Here is a 17006-nt window from a genome sequence, read left to right as displayed (position 1 = left end):
GAACTCTGTGCTGGGTATCAGGGTGGGGGAAGACATCAATACATCTACTTCTATTATCTCACAGGAATCAAGGCTTAGAGAAAACCACTCCAGTTGTGCTTGGCTGGGCCTTGTGGCCACAATGCACATCTAACAAACACCACAGACAGTCATTAGCAGAATACCTGCCCACTCTCAGGAAGGCTGGAGCATATCCAAGCAATAAACCAAGTGTGGGAAATCAACTTCCACCTTAGGGATGCAGATCTAGTTGGTCTGGGAGCAAAGGTGTGTATAGATTGTGAAAGTGGTGGACCTGTCCCTACAGGTGCATTGGGTCCGGGTGGACATGCACTCCTGCTTTGGCAGCATGGGAGAAATGCTACAGGGAGTTTCCCTGAACCCCTTTGCTTCCTGCAGCTCATGCAAACCAGGTGTTTGCTCCCAAGTCACTGAGGGAGCCTGCCGCCTCCTCTCCCTGTTCCTTTCTTTCTGCTGGGTTTCCTGACACAACTCCAGTGAAACTCATGCCCTGGCAACCGGGCCATCCTTCCTCTCCTCACCCCCTGCCCTCTGTGCCCAGTCTTGGGCTCCTCACTCATTCATGGATCAGAATCTCTGAACCAGAAATGAGTCCTAGGTAGGAGTGGGAATCCAGAGAGAAAAATAATAGCAAATCCCCCTAATATGAGCCTTAATGCCCATTCTTTATTGAGAGGCTTTGCTGTGTATGTTAGGGGGTGAGGGCTTTGTGATGAAGGCACAGTCCTGCTCTCAAGATGTTCACAGTCTAACAGAAAAAAAGAGAAATGCCCATGGAATTTCACCCCAGAGTGCCCAGAACCGCCAGCAGGGTGGTGCCATGCCTGACCTGGGGAGACAGAGGCCACACTGCCACTGTACTTCCCCCCATGTTCTCACTGCTCCCCCGGGAAGCCCAGGGGGCAGGGCCCTTAAATCAAGAGCATGACCCCTGGGTGAATGGCTGGGTGGCCAAGTGAGAGGGTCGTGGCAGGGGTGATGTTTTCCAGGCCAGGACTGTCAGGGCCTCTTCTGCCCCCAGAGAGTGGCTTGAGAGGCCCAGCACAGATTGGGCTCTGCCGCTGGGATGAAGTCATCGAGGCCACCACTGAGCAAGAGAATACCGTGACAGCACATCATTGTTGAGGCATTGGTGATTTCTTCCTCTTGCCCTTTGCCCTTTCAGTCAGTGGGGCTGTTTACCCTTCTGTCTGGGAAGGGGGCAAAGGGGTGGAGGGCAGAAAAAAGAGTCTTTCAGGCTTTGGCTTCCAACAGCTTAGCCCTCAGGGGAACGGAGAGGGCTCTGGGCAGAAACAGGGTTTGGGAGGGAGGAAGGGGGCTCTCAGGTCCCCAGAGAAAATGCCTCGGTCCTGGTCTGTGAGCCTCAGGGACCGGGTGGGGGCTCTGAGCTCACTGAAGCAGGGCTTGGTAGGGGCCCACTGCCTGCTGCCTCACGCTTGCTTCCTACTGGTCTAAAGCAAGTGACCTGTCCCGTCTCAGAGACACGGCCTTCTCCCACGGCTCCAGCATGGGGCTGGTGTGGGCCGCCTGGGGGTGGTGGCGGTGAGGTGGGCTGGTTCCTCCTCCCTCCCTGGTCCCCCTTCCCTCCCCTGCCACTCTGGGCCTTGCTCCTCTGGCCCTTGAGTACCCCGGGGCTCTAGCCTAGCCTGCCCTCTGCCCCCACAGCCGTGGTGGTGGGGTGCTCCTCCCTGCCCACCCTGCTCATCACTCACCTGCTCCCTGTAACTTGCAGGGGGACAGCATTCTTTCCGGCTTTATTCCGGCCCCAGCCGCATCTCTAGCACCTCACAGCCCGGCTGGCGTGCAGCAGGCACCAAACAAGGATTTGTTTAGTAAAATCTGTCAGTTCAGGTAGGAAGGAGGAGAGTGGAGAGCAAGCAAGGAAGGCGGAGCAGGGGCAGCCTCTGCAGGGGTTGAGGAGCTTGCATCCCAGTCCCTGCCAGCCATGCAGGTCCCCAGGCTGCTGCTGTCCTTCTGCACTGCAGGTAAGGCCCGGCCGCAGGAGGCCTGGGCTCCACACATGGCAAAGGCTTGGGGCTGAGGGCAGGGCGCTTTACCCTGAGGTGCTCCAATTTCGGATGAAGGGGAGGCAAAGTGGGAAGAAATGCGCGCTTGCCCCTTGGGGGCCAGGCCTGGGCCTGCAGCTACCTCAGCCGCTGGGTGGGCTCCTCTTCCCTCCCAACCCATGGGCCCAGGGGCCAGGACACAGAATTTGCTGTTCTGCATGTCATTTCACTCATTCTTCATTTATGCATCTGACCTATAAATATTTACTAAGCGTCTAATTGGAGCTAGTCAGAAATGGTGCCTGACTTCACTGAGATACCATTGTGGTGGGGGTTAAAGACCTTCGGCCAGCATGTGGCAGACGCAGTGAAGGAGATAACTGGGGTGATGCGAGGGGACAGCCACAGGGAGAGGCCTGTGGGGGATTCTTTAGATCACTGACCCATTAGATCCTAAAATTGATTTAGAGGGCTGTGGTCAGTGATTTTAGAAAAGGATACAGAATAGGATAAAAAATACCAAAGTGAGTCATACCTCATAAGAAAGTAATTTTTTTCTGATTCCCTTTCTCTGGTACAGGGATCCTCCAACTTTTCTCGGTGACAGGCAGCATCTTGGACTCTGGTGGGTGTGAGCAGCTTCGATCCCCCTGGCAAGTCCTCCTGGGTCCTGTCCGCTGTCCTCCCCGCGCTGTGCAAGCTCTTGCCCCTCTGTACGCCGGGTTCTTCAGGCTTGCTTTGCTCTCCTAGGACATCCGGCTTGAGGCCAGTTCCTTACAGCCTAGAGTCCCCAAGAGGTCCCGCTCCTCTCTGCCCCATGCACAGGCAGGCCCTGGGCGAGCACAGTAGCCATGACTGGCCTCTGTTTGCTGGGACACCCCACCACCGCCCCCCGCCAAGAGCCTGGAGTCAGGAAGGAAGCAAGCAAACACTGAGATCTTGGGGGTGGTTCCGGGGAGAAATTTGATTTGTTCATTAGCTCTTTCATTCATTCATTCTCATCACACTGAGCCCTTCTGATGTGCTGGGCCCTGGGAGTACACTGATGAATAAACAAGGCTTGTTCTTTGCTCCTGAGTTGCCTGGACCTGCTGGTGGAGACAGATAAGCTAAATGGTCCTTTCCCTGAGGGGGTTTAAAGAATTTTCATGCTGGTCCCAGCAAATTCAGATCCTTGCTGTGGAGTAGTTGCGACTCAGTGTCTTTGAAAGCTCCCAGGGGATTCTGATGCACAGCCCCGGTTCCAAGCCTGTGGCAGTGCTGTGCTATGGTTAAAGGTCTGGACCTGGAACACCCAGTCACGGTCCTTGGGTCCTGTCTCTATGCCTTTCCACTGCCTTGGACAAGTCATCTGACTCTCTGACTTGGTTCCTTCCTTTGGAAGACAGGCATAGTGATATCGATCTTCAGGAGCTGTTGGGAGGACTCCATGAGCTAATGGCTCATCAGGAGTGTTCAGTATGTGGTCTATGGTTACTAAGCACTAACACAGGTGTGTGGCAGCAGGTGGGAAGGGGGCCTACCCAGGATGGGACAGAGGAGTGGGGAGTTAGCTGGGTAAAGGGAAGGGGGTGATGAGGGAATGGGAAAATAGGGGCTTCAGGGAGCAGGCAGGGGTGGTTAGTCCTTTCAGGACAAGAGAACAGCTTGTGCAAAGGCCCAGGGGCAGAGCTTTGTGCAACTGGAGGGCCAGTGGGGAAGGTTGGGAGAGAAAAAGCTGGGGAGTCTGCCTGTGCTGTGACTGAAAGGTCTTTGGGGAAGGGGGAGGGGGCAGCTACGTGGTGACAACCTCTCCTGCCCCAGCCTTGCAGCTGCTGAGCAACGACAGGTCCTTCTTGAGAGTGGAGGAGGAGCTGAGCTGGTCCGAGGCCCTGAAGCACTGCCGGCGGCACCACACAGACTTGGCTGACTTGCAGAGCATGAATAGCATGAGCAGCATAAAGAACCTCTACTCCCTCACCAGCAGCACCGAGGCGTGGATTGGGCTCTTCTTTGACAAGCACATCGGTGGCCTGAGCTGGTCCAGCGGTTCCACGTTCACTGCCCCAGTATGGACCTCGCTGCCCGTCTTCCAGGAGGGCATCTGTGCCACTCTGTATTCCATGTCCATTTTCCCTAGCCTGGGGGCTGCCTCGTGCACGGCTCAGAAGCCCTTCATCTGCTACTATGGTGTGTTCAGAGTCACATTCTGGGCCTGGTCTTCCTCCCAGGGTTGCATTTCAAGAGCAAATGAGAGAGAGAGAGAGATGCAGCTAGAGGGGGTAGTGAGTGCACTCAAGTCTTTGAGAGGCTCACAGACTTCTCTTCACCCTTTGGCCGCAGTCCTCTCTGCAGCCTCAGGGTCTGCCGCAGTCCCTCTTCCCCAAGACTCCGACAGAGAAGCAGGTGTAAATCAGGGTAGACAGAAAGTAAAATCTGGTATGTTCCACTGTGTCCCCTCCTTCTGCCAATTAAGGATTTAGGGGATGAAGAAAGAGAAAGGGATAGGGTTGGTGTGTGTGTGTGGAGGGGGGGTTACAAACTGAACAGCCCTTTCCTGGTCAAAGGGCCAGTTTCTGTTTTTCTCTAGGTCAGGCAAAAGCCAGCTCACCCTAAGCCACCCTAACCTCACACAGGGACATGGAGATGTCTCCAGTTCTCTGTCACACCATGCCTGTCCTGAGGCCTTGAAACATAGCCCCTGGGGTCCTAGGTATGCCCTCCAGACTCCCAAGCCAGTTGAGTGGTGAGTGCCAGGTGGGGTTCCCCTCCAAGGTAGGGCTGTGTGCCAGCCTCCCCTGCTCCCTCTGGCACTTCAGGGCTCCACTGAGGCACTTCTCGCCACCCACTTCTCTCCTCTGAAGCCCACCACCAGCCAGCACTCTCACTACCCCTCCTGGGGGCTGCCTGCCCCCTCTCCCCAGTCTGTCCTTGCACCCACTGAGCTCTTACGAATGTAAGATCATAGATACTCTGCTTTAACAGTCAACATGCTCCCTTAGCAGTACAATCACATTCCTTTGCAGCCCACCAGGCCCTGCTTGATCTCTTTGGCCTTGTCTCCCTCTCTCCCTGGCCACAGGCCTGCTTTCTGCTCTGCAGACACACACGGCCCCTTCCCACTCACCCTTGGCCTTTGCTTCGTCTGGGCCTCTCCCTTCCACATCTGCAAGGCTGCCTCGTCCTCATCTTCTCTTCAAGAGCAGGATCCTGCTTGTCTTATTTCTGCTATGTTCCCAGGGCCTAGAACAGCGTCTGCAACACACTAGGTGCTCACGAGACACATTTATTGAATTAATGTTGATAGGAAAGGTGAGCCTGCTTTCCTTCTAGTGAGGCTTCTCCCAAATTCAGCCTGGCTGTTCGTGTGCACAGAGGATGCCAGGTGGCCCCACTCTGTCCCACAACGTGTGGTCTGTTTTGTTTTTACAGACCCTGCCGTGGGGCACCGCGTCTTCACGGAGCCCGCTCTCAGCCTGACGACACCTCCAAAGCCAGGTATGCACCTAGAAGCCTCCCTTTGACTTGTCCACCTGGACCAGCTGGCAGGTCATGCCACCTGTTCCCTCTGCTCCTTCCACCGCTGCCTGGCTGAGGGATCCCCTGGCTTGGCTGCCTCCGGGCTGCAACCCATGGAAAGGATCAGTGTCTTTATTACTCAGAGGACCAGACAGGGAAGTGACCTGCTCAAGGTCTCCAGTGAGACAGTGGTGCTGCTCAGGCTGTGTCCCAGCTCTTCCGATGCCCCCACTCTGGTAGCTTGGGGGCAGGGGCATGGGTACCCCTTTGTCACAGCCCAGGCCCATCCATCTGGTGAGGGAACTTCCCCCTCTGGATATTACTGCCTTGGTATAATTTTTTTAAATGTCTGCTGTTGTCAAATCCAGTCTGCTTTTGGAGTGTCCTTTCTACATTTATGGACTGTGGAGAGAGGATGAGGCTTCCAAGGCAGGCAGGTCTCATCTGGATCTCGTCCCACTACTTTGCATGACATGAGTTTGGAAGTCATTACTTCCCCGAGCCTCCCTTTTCTCATCTGTAAAATGTGGTTAATAACATCTCCCTCTCAGGATTATTGTGAGGATTTAAAAGGGTGACGTATGCCACACGCATAGCTTGGGCTGGTGAGGGCTTAATGCAGAGTAGCTGTAAGAACTCGGTTTAGATAGGGAAAGTTAGGGGAAGAACAGGCAAATCTTGATGGGCGTAGGTGAGCAGGTGTGCCTCAGAGAGTCTGGGACACCCTATTTGAATCTGAGGATATGGCTCCCAGTTCTGCAAACAGAGGTGTTTCCTATCAGGTTTGTGGGAGCTGATGGGCATCTTTTCTGAACCGCCATTGTTTAGAATCTCAGATGCATGTGTGGGCTTGTGGGCTACAATTGAGACAGGCCTGGTGAGGGGTGGGGCAGCCGGAGAGGGGCGCCCCATCCAGCCTGGGGCAGGGACTGGAGGTAGAGGCTGGCGCCCTGGTCTCTGGGCTCCAACAGAAGTCAGGGCCCCTAGAGACAGGCCCGTTCTTCCCCTGTCCAGGTCTGTCCCTTCCAGGCTCTCCTTTTGTCCCTGGCTCTCTTGACGTTGTGAAGAACATCACACACTTCCTCTCTTCTGCCTCCTCCCTGGAGCCCCTGAGAGCCACTGTGGCAGGGGCAGCCTCTGCAGATTACAAATACAGCTGACTCCAGGCCAGGATTGTCCGATCTTCCCTCGTTTCCTCCCCCGAACATTTAACTACCATTTAATTAAGTCCCTCTATTTGCATGCACTGTGCTATACATGGTTGCAGTTAATCCTTTAAATTAAACGAACTTTGGTACTGTTGTTATTCCCATTGTACAGATGTAAAAATTGAGACTTAGACTTAATTTTTAAGGCCAAATAGACTTGAGGAGAGCTCTTAACACCTGCTTTTCCTAATTTTCTCTCCCCCTACCCCAGCTGCTCTTTTAATAGCTTTTCCATTCTCCCAATCTGATATTTAATCTGCCTATAACATTTGGGTTTGATTAACCTTAACACCCAGGGATGGGGGCTAAGGACAGGTCAGACCAGAGCTCTGTTCCTGGGGGGTGACGAGGGCTGGGCTGTCAGGGATCTGGGGCCTCAGGCCTGTGGTCTCCATGTTTTTTGCCCCCAGCTGTGGTCCAGATTGGCAGACAGACCTTCAAGCGATTTGACCAAGAAGTAACGTGGCTGGCAGCCCTGCTGTACTGTCGCAGCCACCATACAGACCTGGCCGACCTGCAGGCGGTGACCGACGAGGCAGGCACGGAGGCCTTGAAGACTGTCACGAGTGAGACTGAGGCTTGGATTGGCCTCTACTTCAATGCAGCCTCTGGATCTCTGAGCTGGTCCAGTGACTTGGGCACCAGCATCCCCACCTGGCTGCAGGTGCCCCAGTTCGGGACCGGACTGTGTGCGGGGCTCCGCACCTATGCGCGCTACAAACCCAGAGTTTATGCAGTGGCCTGCTCTTCCCTGAAGCCCTTCATCTGCTTCTACGGTGCGTGACAATCCAGCCCCTGGCCCTCGGCCCACTGAGGGGAAAGGGCGGGGAAATGGGTCTGCTTGGCACCAGGAGACACCGAGGATATACCTAAGGTAGCATGGTCAGGGGCTGAGGGGAACTGGGTTCTGGAGCAAGCTTTATTTTAGGTCTGGGGATCTTCAAAGGCTGGAAAGGACCCGTCCAGCCTCAGGGTGTGAGCAGTTAGCGATGGCAATTAGATATTGGGCAATGAGGTGGTTAAAAGCATCAGCTTTGGAATCTGACAGACTTTACCACTTGTTAGAGATAAGGCGGGCAGCATCTCTGAGCCTCCTTTCCCTCATCTGGAAAATACATTTAACAAAGTGGTATTGATGATGCCCGCCTCATAGGATGGCCTTGAAGACCGAATGAGACTGTATAAAGGACCTCGGGGAGGCCCAGGCAGAGTACGCCCCCAACAGCCATTAGCTATTGTCACTGCCACTCTGTCTGGGAACCAGCAGGCCCCCTGTGTGTACTTTCCTTTTCTCTTCTCTTTCTCTGCTTTTCACTTTCTTTTTTGTAACAGCTTTATTGAGATATAATTCACATACCTTAAAGTTCATTCTTTTGAAGTGTCCAAGTTAGCAGGTGTTAGTACATTCACGGGGTTGTCCAAGCAACCCTACTGCCTAATTTCAGGGTTCTATGCCACCCCAAATGGAAGCCCTCATCCTTTAGCAGTCACTCCCCATCCCCCAACTCCCCACCCTCAGTCCTGACAGCCACTGATCTACTTTCTGTCTCTGTGGATTTGTCCACTCTTGGTTGTTTCCTTCGGTGGTTTGGATGTGATGAGAATCATGATCATTATTTGTAAAACCAGAAGGTTGGTTCCTGCTGTAAAGAGCTGTGAGGAGGATTAAAGGCTGTGCCTCGTGGTGGGGGTACAGTACCTGTGCCCTCCTGACATGGTTACTGTGATGGGAGCTGGCCCATCTGTGTAGGGGGCACTGCTCATGTGCCCTTAGGTGTGGCAGACACAGCCCTACCCTCACACACACCTCTTATTTCCTCGCAGACCCCTCCACCGGACACCGGCTGGCAGCAGTGCTCCCACCACTCACGCAGGCTCCCTTCTCAGAAGTGACTGTGGACACCATGCCCAGGCCAAGTACACTCCCCTGTTTTCTTTGGGTGCTGAGCCTGCTCTTGGCTGGATCCTGGGGTCTTCAGGGTTTGAAAAGTGGACAGGGCAGTCCCCCTGCTAGAGTGCAGGGCGGGCTCCATGGGATCCTTCCAGAAGGGCAGTGAGAGGTCAGAAAAGAGGCGAGCAGACTGGGTGGCAACCAAGGGTCACTTAGTAGGGGAGGATTTCTCCACACAGCCCAGCCCTGCTGGGCCACCTGGGGTTGGGAGAATGGGGACTTGGTCACCACCAACCTCGCTCCTTGAATTGGGCCACTGACCTTGCAGCTCCAGGGTCCTGAGACCCAGGGAGAGGGAGGCTGTGCAGTCCCTCAGGTGAGGTGATGAGGGCCTGGCGTGGGAGGCAGGGAAAGTGCTGAGCAGTGCTTCAGAGGGAAGATCACCAGGGAGGCCTTAGAGGTTCTGCATCCAGACAGGGAAGCACAGTTGAAGTGCCTGTCAGCTCCCTGCTAATCCTGGGCTCCTCTGGGAGAAGAAAAGAGGAGGGATGAGTTGCCAGGATTGTGTGGGGACAGGGCTGGGCAGAACAGTGACTGCATTCCTACAACATTCTTACATTCCTGAGGCAGCTTCACGGTTACTACAGTTTGCTTCCCAAGAGTTCCAAAGCTAACTAGAGTGATTTGAGTTTGCAAAAAGTCACAGTTCTCCCCGCTTCTTTCCAGATTGCTACAGCAGACAAAGGTATGATTACCTTTTTTTTTTTTTTGCAGACACAGAGAAGTTAGGGGACTTGCTCATAGTCACACAGAACTTCATTCTGGGGACACAAAGAAAAGTCAGGGTCCATTCTGAGGGGCTCACAGCCACCTGGGAGGAGGGACAGCGACAGGCCATGTTGCCTGTGTAGTCACAGGCATGGTGCAGACACAGGACGGGGGTGTCCCAGCCCTGTAATTACCCGTGGATTTCCTGGAGGTGGTGATTTTGTGACTATTTGAAAGTGAAGGAGGTGTTAGCTTGCAAAGGGGACTAAAGGGTGTGTGTGTGTGAGTGGGGGTTGCAGGTGTGAGCTGCAGGCAGGGTTGGGGTGTTTAGCGCTGGGCGGGCAGGCCCCGACCCTGCTGGGGGCCTCCTGTGAGCTGAGAGCTGCTGAAGAACATGGCCTTCACCCTGAAGGCAACAGCGTCAGGGCTGGGGTCTAGGGGCAGACTTGGTTCAGAAGCTGGGTAAGAGCCTGCCTTCTGTTTCCCATCAAAGGGCCAACCTGGCAGCAGCCTGGCGGCCCCAGGCACTACCTCGCTGGCTCAGGGACCTTGTCGGGACCGGACGGGCCGGGCCGCGCGTGAAGCACGCGTCCATTCTGAGCTGTGTGCTCGGCGGTCCCGGAGCCCCGCGCGAGCCCCGCCTTGCGCCGCGGGTCGGTGTCCATGCTGCGCGGCCGGAGACCAGGGAGGGCGCCCAAGCGCAGAGGGCCCCACAGATGCCTTCTGTCCCCGTAGGGACCAGCGCTGGCCCTAAGGGTACCTCCCGGGACCCGGGCTCGGCAGCCCGACTCCAGCTGCGAGTCAGCCCGCCGCCCAGCGAACACGGCCCCAGCCCCCGCGCCCCCACCTCCGCGGGCCCCGCGGCTCCGCAGCCCCAAGGGACGGCGACACCAAGCCCTGTGGCCCACCGCGCGCCCCCGGGGGACGACTCGGCCCCCGAGGAAGGGGCCTTGATTGCGCTGGTAACTACTCAGCGCGCGTCCTTCGGCCCGACGACCTGGCCCTCCCCGCCGTCCCTGGCACCGAGCCCCGCTGGGCCAACGCTCGCCGGGGAGCCCCGGGAAGCGGTCGGGACCCCTCTGACCTCTGCTCGGAGCCCTGCTCCAGTCCACGCATCCCCGGACCCCGTCACCGAGCAGCGCAGGCCCGGGACTCCGCAGGGGGCAGCGGCGGACCCCTCAGCTACACCCAGGATGGCAGCGCCCCTGGAGTCCGCCCCACCCAGCCCGTCCTGTGACTCGGAGCCTCCGGGGAACTTTGCGGGGACGGAAGAAAGCGCCTCAGAGCCTTCCAGCTCAGGGAGCCCGGCTGCGCCCCAAAGGACAATCGCATGCCCTAGGTGGGGAGCCCGGGGCCAGGCTGCAGGCGCGGAGACAGCTGGGAGCTGGCCGGCGCCTGAAACAGGTGCCCGCCCGTGTCGCTGGGGGTTGGCCCCACCTGGCCCCTGCCCCAGCGTCCCGCTCCTCCTTTGGGGAGACCAAGCCCTAGTGAACAAGCCCAGGCTACAGGCGGGGAGTTTGAGGGCAGGGGATTTTGCTGGTGCACCGTCTCCTGCCCCTGGCTGCATTCCGGTCCACTCTCTGGGGATCCCGCGCGGCCAGAGCCAGCTCACCCTCCCATCTCCCTGATAATTGAGGGTGGGGCGATCGAGTGGAGAAACAATGTATTTTGGCTGCAGCAGTCTGAGAGCCAAGGGTTGTGATGTTGGCTCTACTACTGACTGTTGTAGCCTTAGGCAAATTTCCTAACCTCTCTGAACTCCATTTTTCTCATTTTAAGAAGAGAAAATACTAATGCCAAGAGAGGTATCGATCAGTGCCAGGTATCTGGCATATACTCACATGGTAGTTATTACCATTCTAGTCTCAATTCATTAGTGAAATGTGTCACTTTGTCTCCCGCCTCGGTCCTTACCTTATTCAGTGGGGTGGGCTTCATTCTCATCTTATTAATTATAAATGATTATGAGTGATCATAATTATGAATTATTGAGATTGCTGATCTCACAGGGCACACACTTATTTTATGCCCCTTTGTATCTTTCCCAGGCCTACAATAGCATTTTTGCACATTGGTAGATGATTTAATTCAACAATCATTTCCTGTGTACCTGTTTTAAACAAGGGATTGAACTGTGGACACCAAAAGGCGCAGGACCTGTTTCCTGTTTTTAAAAGAGCTTATTCTAATAGGGATGAATAGAGACAACCAGGACCGTTTGATAAGTCCTGTGCCAGAAGTGTGAACCAAGAGCCTAGGCAAGAAAGTGACTCATTCATTCTGCCTGGAAAGGTGGTAGTAATTGGAAAAAGGTAATGCAGGATTTCATCAGGCAGCAAGGACCAAAGGGTCTTCTTGGCAGAGGGAATATTGTAAGCAGACAGGCAGATGTGAAAATGTGCAGTTTGGGTGTGTAGGTCATATATTTGCAAAGGGAATGGCAAGGGATGAGAGGAAAGAGGTGGACTGGGCCAAATTCTGAAGGACTTGATCCTGCAGTCAGTGGAGCCATCAGAGGTTCTTAGCAAGTGAACAAAATGCTCTTATCTATAGTTACTAGAAGCAAAGTGGTTACAATGATGTGGGACCATGCTGAGTGTTAGAAAGCTAAAGGAAAAAGCATGGTTCAATATTATATGTGCAATACAGTCACAAAAACATTGAAAGGAAACATTAACCTATGCTTAAAAAAAAAAGATTGGAAGGAAATGTATGAAAATGTTAACAGCCGTTATATTCAGGTGATGAGAATATGAATGTTTCCTGTTTTGTGTTTCTGGATTTTACAAATTTATTCATTTCATTATAAATAAGTTTACAATGCTCTGGGTGTGGAAAGAAGAGGACATTTGGAGAGGAGGCCAACCCTAGGAAAGGAGAGACAGGCAGTGTGTGTATGTGCGGGAAAGGCTGTTGCATGGTCTGGGTGAGGGGAGGTGAGGCCAGATCTGGGCAGCAGAGGAGGGACATGAGATAATCAATTTTATATCCTTTGCAAATGACATTAATTGAAGAAACAGAAATACAAACATATTTTTTAAATGTTCAGCTTTGTTCACTGAATCACAGAAATGCAAATTAGAAGCAAGAAGCCTTTTTAAAATTAATGATTTTACTTACCAGTTTGGCAAGAATTTAAAAGGGTGGTTATGCTGACGAGGATGCAGGGAAATCAGCAACCTCAGACGCGGGGTAGGAAAGGAAACCGGTGTCACCATTCCAGCAGTGTGTGTCAGTCCGTATTCTACTCTTGGAAATTTATTAAGGAAATAATGGCACAAGGTGCTCACATGTATACACATCTTCCACATGTGGGTCATTTATTGCAGCATTTTTTATTGTAGTGAAAAACTGGAGGCAATCTAATGTCAATTGAAAGCAGTTGATTAAATAAGTTACGGTACATTCAATGAAACACTATGCAGCTTTTAAGAAGAATAAGGTAGATCTTTACACATTCAAATTAAAAAATTCAAGTGTGTGAAGGATATTCTATAGCAAACTGTTACTAGTGGTTATCCCTGGGTCAGGGGAGGGGTTATTTTTCGCTTCATCATTTTACAGTATTGCATCACAAAAACAATATGGTTATTTCCATATTGGAAAAAAAGACAACTGCAAGGCACTGACAGGACTTTGGTGACTGAACATGACAGCAGGTGAGAGGGAGGAAGGGAGCAGCTGAGGGCACCTGGGGTCTCTGGCTGGGCTGCCTCAGGAGATGGGCAGCCATACAGGGTGGCTGGCAGAGGCTCAGCTTGGTTTTGGAATGCTTGGAGTTTGGGGCACTACCCCATGATGGAGATGTTGGGGGTCTCTGGGTGCCATGGTGGGGGCTCTATATAGCTAGCAGACAACATAAGGGCATTGGCCTCTTGGGACAGGAAATACTGAAAGAAAACATTTGGTACTGAGGATAAATCTCATAATCTAGCCCCACAAATCCTGGTATCAGGGACACTATGAGAGATGATGGTGTAGCAACTCAAGAGCCGAGTACATGAGCCTGTGGTAATAAGTCAAGGACTGGCAGGGATGAGCTTCCCACACTGCATGGTTTCTACCCAATTGTGTGCATAGCAGGGGCTGACCATGCCTGTTCAGGGGCAGCCCCCAATCTCAGACCACCTTGTTCCTGGCTGCATTTGCAGTAACTCCTTTATTTTTCCCTCTGTAGCTGTGGCCAGTGAAAGAAGTGGCACTGATATGAGATACACAGCCATTGCCACTCAGGTCCAACATCTGAGCTCCTCTAGCCACCCAGGGTCTAAAGAAGAAACTCCAGCGCCAGATTCAGGTAACTGCCTCCGATTACCAAGTTCCCACTCTAAACAAATGAGCAGTTAAATCTGGACAGCCACTCCTTAGCACAGGGCACCTGAGACCTTTTTATGAAAGATCGCATGAAATCTTGGGGAGGGAACAGAATAGAAACAGCGATGAGGATCCCAGAGCTAGCTCCCTGGCTATTGTGACACCTTGGGGAGCAACTTCCTCACTTCAGAATCTCCTATTTCTTATCTGCAAAGGCAGTATAGTAAAAACTGCCCTGCCTACACATAGGGTTGCTGCAAGGACCCAGCGAGATAATAATGCAGAGGTACTCAGTAAACTGTAAAATGCTGTATAAATATAAAGTAGTTCTATCATGAAGCTGCACTTCCTGTAATGATTACAGTGGCTCATGGTTGAAGGCTGAGCTCATTTAAAGGCTCAGAGAACTTAGGAGTTCTGGGGTAGAGCTAGCCTTTACAAATGTGTGCCGAGGAAGAGGTGATATTTCCAGCATGGTGTGCAACCACCTAATATATTTATTAATAAGAAAGAGGAAAATATAGCAGAGATGGAAAGCATAATTGCCTGCAGGGGCCAGGATGGGGGAGGAGAGCCAGTGCTACCCCACAGCATGAGACACCTCCCTTTCAGCCACTGGCTGGCAGGTCCTAACTGTGGCTAAGCATTCTCCTGTTCAACAGTTTCTTTCTTCTTCCTTTTTGAAATCTAAACTACCGTGCAGCATTTATGGTGTCCAGTGGGCACTCCTGACTGCTAAGAACTTAAAGTTTTCAAATGGCAATAGGATCCTTGCCCCTGAACCAGCCAGCATTTCCTTTTCAGGGAAACTATTTGGAATCCTGAAAGCAGATTTTACCATCCCAGCTCTGATGGACCCAGAAGATATGAAAGACCAGTTTTTGAATGAGGTGAGACTTTGGCCCACTTCTAATTCTGATCACCCAGATGACTTGAATACAAGATGACACTGTCAAAATCAATATATAAAGAGCAAAAGCTTTGGAAAATGAGCTTATCTGTTGCCATGCCCATCACTTTGGCTCATGGTCACAGACTGGCTCATGGTCACAGACTGGCTCACGCACCAAGATCTTTTCAGATCTTTTTCTTATTCTATCCAACATTTTTCCTGAGCTCTTAAAAAAAAAATCAAGACAGCATAGTCAGAGGGACCTAAATTTGGGTCTTGGCTTTCCATTTATTAGTTGTGTGACCTTGGGCAAGTAATTTCATCTTTCTGAGCCTCAGACTCCTTATGAATTAGGGACAACAGTACCTAACTTACACGATGGTATTATGATGAAATGAAATATTCCATGTAAAGTGCTCAGCAAACTGGCACATAGTGAGTGCTCAATAAATATAAACATTGGCTATTATTATCATTATCAGCATTATTATTCTGAATTTACATTTGTTCCAGGCTTTTTCCCCCCTGGTTTTTTGAAGTACTGTGAGATGGGAGATGGTGAAGAGGAAGAATTGTTCCTAAATATTATAACAAAAGCTTTCAGCTGATTTTCAAATATGGCCTCAGGGCCCATTTCTCAGTTATATGAGATAATAATCATAGGAGGTCAGAGCTGGAGAGTTCCTTATAGGTCATTTCACCAAAACCATAATTTTACAGACAAGGAAATGATTGGCATTTATCTGGTAGTTTACTGATAGTTATTCACAGGCCAAAGAAATAGCACCCAGGCAATTCATTCTAACATTTCACAAATTCAAGTTTCTAGAAAGAATGGTAGTGTGGGCACAAGCGCATCTGGAGAGCGGGGAGGCGAACTGGACAGCTTTCAGTCTACAGAGCTGATCATCAAGTCTACAAGTCAAGGACCTTTTTGTCAGTGGGGGGGATCCAAACCAGAAACTTTGTACCTTCTGCTTCAAATTAAAGCTAATAATGGGAAAACTGGGGTCTAAACGGGAATTCCATCTGCTAGACCTTTGCTGGAATGTATCTATTCCATATTAATGGAGAGAATTTCTACCTCCTGTATTTAAAGGACGGAATTGATGAAGACAGGTGTGTGGGGGGGAAGGTAGAGTGTATATTACCAGTTTTAGCATTTTAAATTCCAAATAGAAGGCAAAGAAATACCTATAGCCAGTTAATCCCAGTTCCCAGGACTAGGACAGAGCAACCTTGTGACAGACACTCACAGTGTTCAGAGCTCCATCTGGACTAGCCAGTATTAATCCTGGCTGACGTCAGAACCCGCTGGGGAATTTTAAAAAGCCTGGCCTCAGCCCTTAAAGAGCTTCTATTTAATTGCTCACTGGAGGAGCTTAAGAGGCATCCCTCTTTTTTTTTTTTTTTTTAAGTTCCTCAGTGATTCTGAATGATAGTCAGGATTGAAAAGCACTGTTTAAGTAATTTATTTTAGTCTCCTTTGTCATCAAACTTTTTAATGTTATTTCTTTGCCGGGGGGTGGGGTGGGTGGTAGCGGCAGCCTGACAAAATTGATTTATGTGTTTTCCCATTGGTGAAGATGCTAATGGCAAAAGGCAGGCAGCCGGGCAGAGGCTAAGAAAAATAAAGGTTGTCACTGGATGTAAACATATCTACGTAGAAGGTTTAGAGCTAAAATGAGTAGGAGGTCACAAGATAGCATCACCAGTTTCTCCCTTTTTGTGTTTCAGATCCAAGAAGTCTTAAAGCTTACATTAGGTCATGAGCAATTCAGACTGAAATTGGTCAGCTTGGAAGTTAACAAAAAGTAGCACACATCTACTGATCTGGGGCCTCCTCCTCTCAGTCACCTTTGGATTCTGAGTGAATTTTACTTTTTAAACTCCTAGTGGATCAGAACTAGAAATAACTCCAGATAATGTGCAGAGACTAACTGGAGGAATTTCAGACCCACACCCAGCACAAAAGAAAACTGTGTACAAAACCTCATCCCTGCATTTTATATAATGAAACAGGTGAGCAGGAAAAGATGGAGGTATTTGGGAACAGTGACCATGAGAGTGACAAGCAAACAAGGACAGAACACCCAATGAAACCACAAACATCCTCAAACAAACCCCATTAATCTACCTGGGGAAGTAAGGGAAGACAGCGTGGGCTGCAAGCTGAGTGGGGCACACTTCTCAATAATACCAGCCACAAGCTTTAAAGAGGTTTCAAATTCTTCAGAATGAGGAGCTAAGGGTATTATCACAATACAATCTATGTCAATGCCAGCTATTTGTTCTACATCTAGATTTTCTTTACCCGGAAGTTATGAAGTTCCAAGACACTGTTCTTAATGTTAAAATGTACCTTCAGAACAATGTTCCTGTATACATTTTCTTTCTGATTTTCCTCC

The 17006-nt window shown here is 51.3% G+C and overlaps 1 protein-coding gene and 1 long non-coding RNA gene across 3 annotated transcripts; one reads left to right on the top strand and one right to left on the bottom strand.

Moving 5' to 3' along the window:
- Positions 1-1192: 1192 nt before the first annotated feature.
- LOC130684950 (uncharacterized) lies at positions 1193-3913 on the bottom strand. Its single transcript, XR_008999363.1, has 3 exons — positions 2563-3913; positions 1734-1817; positions 1193-1211 (listed from the first exon to the last, which is right to left on the bottom strand). It is a non-coding gene; the product is annotated as an uncharacterized LOC130684950 (long non-coding RNA).
- On the top strand, positions 1775-16929 carry CLEC20A (C-type lectin domain containing 20A). Of its 2 annotated transcripts, XM_057507907.1 has the most exons (8): positions 1775-2006; positions 3831-4196; positions 5439-5504; positions 7144-7509; positions 8558-8650; positions 13570-13689; positions 14511-14596; positions 16336-16929. In XM_057507907.1, exons 1-8 carry the CDS (start codon positions 1967-1969, stop codon positions 16414-16416), a joined length of 1218 nt encoding a protein of 405 aa, XP_057363890.1. In that variant the 5' UTR covers positions 1775-1966; the 3' UTR covers positions 16417-16929. The 2 variants fall into 2 exon arrangements, with proteins under 2 accessions (XP_057363890.1, XP_057363891.1); XM_057507908.1 differs by lacking the exons at positions 1775-2006; positions 3831-4196; positions 5439-5504; positions 7144-7509; positions 8558-8650 and adding an exon at positions 9673-10796.
- Positions 16930-17006: the final 77 nt, after the last annotated feature.

This window comes from Manis pentadactyla, chromosome 9 (genome assembly GCF_030020395.1).
Source record: "Manis pentadactyla isolate mManPen7 chromosome 9, mManPen7.hap1, whole genome shotgun sequence".
In the NCBI taxonomy this organism is placed as follows: domain Eukaryota; kingdom Metazoa; phylum Chordata; class Mammalia; order Pholidota; family Manidae; genus Manis; species Manis pentadactyla.
Note: the sequence above shows the minus strand (reverse complement) of the source record. Positions and strands in the feature narration are given on the sequence as shown.

Bases quoted from the DNA above. Each gene is read 5' to 3' on its own strand.
- CLEC20A (XM_057507907.1), top strand. From the start codon at position 1,967: ATGCAGGTCCCCAGGCTGCTGCTGTCCTTCTGCACTGCAG. The intron at 2,007-3,830 runs GTAAGGCCCGGC...CTCCTGCCCCAG, and splicing joins GCTGTCCTTCTGCACTGCAG to CCTTGCAGCTGCTGAGCAAC. The intron at 5,505-7,143 runs GTATGCACCTAG...TTTTGCCCCCAG, and splicing joins GACGACACCTCCAAAGCCAG to CTGTGGTCCAGATTGGCAGA.